Below are 5,471 nucleotides of genomic sequence, written 5' to 3'. Positions count from 1 at the left end.
GAAGTTGGACTGGGGAGTTAGACCTCAGCTAGGACACTGACACCCCAATGGTGACACCCAGTGGTCATAAGGAACAATTGCATCAGATGGACCTGGTGTGAGCCTCCTGGTTTAAGGGCATAATCTAGGGAAAGGAAGGATAATTAAAATAACTGAAAATGGGCTTTCCACCAATTATCATTGGTAGAAGCTTAAACTCTTCTAACTGTATCCATGAAAATAAAACATATGTCACTACTTGAACTCAAATGTCAAGGAGTAATTCATACCTGAAACTCTGGTCCTATTAATAATCACCAACACCTTCATCTGAAGTACACATCTCCCCAGTCATTATCTATACCCTTAATCTGTTTTCTTTTCTTAAGATCCTATAACCAGCATATGGTTCATATGTTTTCTTTTGTTTGTTACCTGTCTCTTCCTATTGCAATTTAACTTCATGAAGGCAAAGATCTTGTCTTTCCTATGTGCCACTATAGTTTCAGCTTTTAAAATAGTGCCTGGAATAAATTTGTTGAATTTAGGGAGCAGAAACTATGTTCTAGGAAATGTGCTATGAATTTTACTGATGTTACTTTATCCTTAAAATAGCCCAATGGGGCTATTATTATTCCATTTCATAGATCAAGAAACTGAGGACCCAAAATATAAACTACTGAGCTCTACTTCCCTTCATCATTCCTGTTTTCCATCTCACTATTTGCCTTTCTTAAATATCCCCCATTTTTCCTTCTTTGGGTTGAATCATGACCCTTCCCTCTTGGCTCTCAAACAACTCACATGTAACTATCACAGCACTTTTGACATTCATTATCGCTAGTGTTTGTATCTCCCTATAAACTCTCAGTTCCTTGAAGACACTATCCCATTTTTGTGTTCACAAGACAATGTAAGGCCTAGAACACAGGAGGTATTTAAAAATGCTACTATATGATGTAAAACTGGTGACCTACTTTCAGTCAGTGATTGAATGAAGGAATAGGATATCATGCTCCTCATTCTTAGGCACTCCTCTTTGCTTCTCATTTTTCTTTGTAATACTCTTGCTGTACTGCAGCAGGGAACAATCCCCAGCCCCTTATGAGGGTCTACTCTGTACCAAACAGAGTACTTGGTATGGAAAGTACAGAAATTAATAAAACTGTCCCTACCAAAAAGAGCCATAGTCTAGTAGAGTAGGATGGATGAATAACTGCAACAAGCACAATTAGTGCCATTAGCACTTTGGGATGTGCAAGTGGTGCTTTGGGAGAAAGGAAGAGAAACAACTAGCCTTGAAACAAGTGTGCCTTGGCTGCTTTTTGCAGGAGAGTAGAGATGAGACTGAGCAGTCTGATACCATATAGGTTGAATATTCAATATCCAAAATGCCCTGGGCCAGAAGCTTTCTGGATAACAAAAAAAATTTCAGATTTCAGAACATGGAATTTGCATATACATAAAGAAATATCTTGAGGGAGGAATACAAGTCTAAACATAAAGTTTATTTATGTTTTATATATGCCTTATACACATCTCCTAAAGGTAATTTTGTACAATAATTTTACACCTGCATTTTGACTGTGACACATCACATGAAGGTAGATATGTAATTTTCCACCTGTGGTGTTCTCATTTAAGACAAGGTTCTCCCAAGGGGGCAGTAGAATCTCAACTCAGCCCAGGCAAGTTTTTGACTTATGCCATTGGAAAGAATTTCAGGATGGATCAAAAGCAAAGCAAGCACAAGCAAAGATTTACTAAAGGACAGCCAAGCAAAGGTATACATACTCACTCAAAAGGCAGAGTGCAGACACCTCTTGCCTCTCAGAGAAGAGGAGTAATGTACCTATGGTTGAGCTCTCTGACTAGATATAGGATTTTGCTGGGAAGGAATGTGGAGGTTCCTGGGTCAGCTTTTGTGAAAATTATATTCCATATCAGTCATCTGATATTTGGGGTTCAGAATATTTCTTCTTGATTAAGCAGTCTAACCATAAATCAGTTGTGAACACATTGTTTAGGTCTTTTAATCTGGTGACATTTTAATTCGGTTTCTGTTCCAATGGATCTGATACAAGCATATGCTAGAGGTTGTGATCATCTAACTAAACAGACAAGCATGACTGGTCTTGCTCACAGATCTGTGCCTCCATCTAGTAAAGATCTCTTTCTCCCTGAGAGTCCACCTATCACAGTGTCATTTCAATGTTGTGGAGAATTTTGGATTTCAGATCTTTGGATTAGGGACCACAACCTATAGCAGCATAAGGAGAAGTATACTTATAAAAATGGGCAAGGACCAGCTCATGAAAGGCCTTGAAGTTAACATTAAAGATCCTGAGCTTTATTCTGCAGATGATGGGGAGACACTGAAGGGTCTGACTCAGGAGAGTGATGTGATCAGATTAGAAATTCGAATACTGGTCAGGGGGAAGATAAAGTCTAAAAGAAGACAAGCGGATACAAGTGTTTAAAAAAAAAAAAAACCTGTAGAGATCAAATTGATATAACTTTCCATATTGGAGGGCTTGAGTGTTCTTGAGCCAATGAGGTCTCCCAGACTTCTGTGTAGATGATGATACTATTTGCTGGTAAAGAAAATACAGAAAGGGGGAGAATTTTTGAACCATTCCTAGTAGGGCTGCTACATAGCAGATACTCAGTAAATAACTGTGAAGTTGCAATGAAACTTATTTAAAAGGTAGAAGATAGATTGCTACTTTTGGAGTCCTTTTCAACTACAGCTCATCATAGTGGTCTGGGTTGTAAGAGGCTGGTAGGAGAGGCCTGGAAGTGAATGTCAATCAAAAAGAACCCAGAGTAAAAAGAGGAATGATTAAAGAATTCTGGAAAACCCAACTCTTTTTTGGAGGGGAGGGGGGGTCCCCAGGGATTGCACAGGGTCACTTGGCCACTGAGTCACATCCCCAGCCCTATTTTGTATTTTTTATTTAAAGACAGGGTCTCACTGAGTTGCTTAGCAACTTGCTTTTGCTGAGGCTGGCTTTGAACTCCTCTGCCTGGCCTCTGGAGGCCACCAGCTGGGCCAAAAAACCCAACTCCTAAGAGGGCAGAGGAAGAAACTAAAAGACAAAAAAAAAAAAAAATGACATCTATTGAGCACATAAACAAAGGACTGTACTAGATACTTTTTAAAAATGTGATTGTATGTCCCCATGAAGAAAGTGTTTAAGGAGCAAATGGCCAGAGAGATGTTTCTATGTGCCACTGGAGTAGAGCCCAGAGTCAGGGGAAAGTGGCAAAATCATCTGACATTCAAGCCACTTCCAGTCCCAATATTGCCTATTCCTTGTACTGCCTTCCCCAACCCCACCCTCACCCTTTCACATGGAGTCTGAGTAGATGAAATAACTTTTATTGATTGTGAGTGCAAGTAAGTGTAAGCTGCGCCTCTCCTGTTAGAGGACACAAGGTACTAGGCTGAAAAAGGAAGGGAGGGCCAGGAACGGAGGGCCATCGCTGGGCAGTGGATGCAGGATTCGCTCCTTATTTGGGCGTGAATGCTGCATTCCGAAAGGATTTATTTTGGGATAAGGCATAAGCACAGGGGATTTGAGTAGCACCCAGCTATCAGGCTGCACTTTCTGTTTGAAGCACAGCTGCTTCAGCAGGCCCGGGTCTCCCGGGATCTTCCTCGGTGTCCTGCGGAGGCTCTGGCTCCACCGTGGACTCCAGCGTGGGCTGGACAGCTTCAGGCTGGCCTTCAGCGCTCCTGCCTGGCCCAAGGCGAGGCGGCTTGACTGGTGTGGATGGTGGCGCCGCAGGGCCTTTCCGGCCCGAAAGGGCCCTTCGAAGGTTTTGAACCTTCTGCAAACCAGTACGCCGCAACCGCTGAGCTCTGGACTCCACCGGCTCTTCGTCAGAGCTCTCTGCATCTTCGGCCTCTGGCTGCTCTGGGCTCAACTCCGACTGGTCCGCCAGATCCGAGGGCTCTGGCGCTTTCTGGAAGGCTCTGGTTGGGATTTCCGCCTCCTCCTGCATGTGACCACACAGAATTGACCCTGGCAGCCTCTTACCCAGGACCAGCCTGAGACCCACTCCTCAGTTACACAGGGAAAGCTTCCACAGTCAGAGTAGGGAAGAAAATGCAGGGCTGGGAAGGTCAGGGGGCGGAGGAGGAATGGGAGAGGAAGGGCTACGAATGAACTACAGAAGTACGTGAAGTAGATGAGACCTTGTTCGGGACGTGAAATAAAGGTTAGTGGCCACAAGGGCAAGAACCAGTGGAGGCAGAATATTACCACGAAAAGCACTCCGGCCATTTGGGGGGATGGGTTGGGACTTAGACCAGATTCTGCCGACGTGTCTGAGCTCTGGGCGGGCTGGGATTGGGCGGGAGGGGCTCGAGCGTGTGAAGGCGGGATGGGGTGCGTGCAATTAGTGGGTGCGGCACTGGAAGTCTGTTTCTCAGCTGCCAGCTGCCCGTGGGGTGGAGAATGCCTATAGGGTAGGCGGGTGAAAAAGGGAGTCCCCAGAATGATGGCCTGAAGGCGGGAAAAGGTCCCAGATTGGGGGACTTCTGAGGTCACTGACCTTAAAAAGCAGGACGTGTAGCTTCCCGCGCGCCACCAGCAGCCCGTGGTTGGCCTCCAGTCGCTGCACCTGGGCAGCGCGGCGCACCGCCCGCTCCTGAGCAGCGTCGGCGTGCGAGCCCACGCGCTCCGCTTTTGCCAGCAGCTGTGCCAGCGTGTTGCTGGTGGTGTCGTGGCTGCGACTCAGCGCGCCCAGGCCGCTTTGGATGCGGCGTACGGAGCCTGCCAGGCCGCCCTGCCTCTGAGCAAGGCCGCCCTGACTCTCCTTCAGTGCCTCCAGCATGGTGGCCAACTTCTCCAGCAGGGTCACCACCGTCACAGCGTGCACCGGGCCCCCAGGAGGAGCTCCGGACGCAGGCCCCGTTTCCAGCGCGCTCTCCCCCATGATCCTTGACCGCCCTGCTAGCTCTCCCTGCGGCCGCTGGCTGCGCTCTGCACTGGGGCCGCCTTTTCCCGGCTCCTCCCCAGCTCCCGCCGTGACTCAGGCAGGCGGAGTTGGCCTTTTCGGTGGGTGGAAGGGCAGGAGGAGGGATGTCTGTTGCTGGGTCCTTCCGAGGCGCTCCCGCTCCTGCTGCCCCGCCCAGGGGAACTGTCGAGAAGCAGGTTGGCCCAGCAAATCCTCTCCCTCTGAATATGCTTTCCCCTCCTGCCCCAGTTGCCTAGTGTACCTCTTTCTGGAATGTACTTCCCACAGCATAGGGTGAGTCATGGAAATATTTATTTCATGCATTGTGTGGACACAAAAACTATGTTAGCACGGCAAAAGTATAACCAGTGGGGGGGCCCCGTCGCCTCTTGGCCTCCCACGTCGCTGAAGACTATAGTCGGGCTGACCTCCGGTGGAGCACGTTGGACGGGAGGCCCTGGAATGATCCGTTACAGATCTAGTACTGCCTAGGCCCGAGGCTGCACTTTGTGAATAGTCAGACTGTG

The 5,471-nt window shown here is 47.6% G+C and overlaps 1 protein-coding gene across 1 annotated transcript; it reads right to left on the bottom strand.

The window, feature by feature from the left end:
- Positions 1–3,345: 3,345 nt before the first annotated feature.
- Cavin3 (caveolae associated protein 3) lies at positions 3,346–5,148 on the bottom strand. Its single transcript, XM_026414365.2, has 2 exons — positions 4,540–5,148; positions 3,346–3,981 (listed from the first exon to the last, which is right to left on the bottom strand). Exons 1-2 carry the CDS (start codon positions 4,921–4,923, stop codon positions 3,577–3,579), a joined length of 789 nt encoding a protein of 262 aa, XP_026270150.1. The 5' UTR covers positions 4,924–5,148; the 3' UTR covers positions 3,346–3,576.
- Between the last annotated feature and the right edge of the window lie 323 nt (positions 5,149–5,471).

The sequence above is a fragment of the Urocitellus parryii genome, chromosome 4 (assembly GCF_045843805.1).
Source record: "Urocitellus parryii isolate mUroPar1 chromosome 4, mUroPar1.hap1, whole genome shotgun sequence".
Classification (NCBI taxonomy): Eukaryota; Metazoa; Chordata; class Mammalia; order Rodentia; family Sciuridae; genus Urocitellus; species Urocitellus parryii.
This window is presented reverse-complemented; position numbering and strand designations above follow the sequence as displayed.

Bases quoted from the DNA above. Each gene is read 5' to 3' on its own strand.
- Cavin3 (XM_026414365.2), bottom strand. From the start codon at position 4,923: ATGGGGGAGAGCGCGCTGGAAACGGGGCCTGCGTCCGGAGCTCCTCCT. The intron at 3,982-4,539 runs GTCAGTGACCTC...GGTCACATGCAG, and splicing joins TACACGTCCTGCTTTTTAAG to GAGGAGGCGGAAATCCCAAC.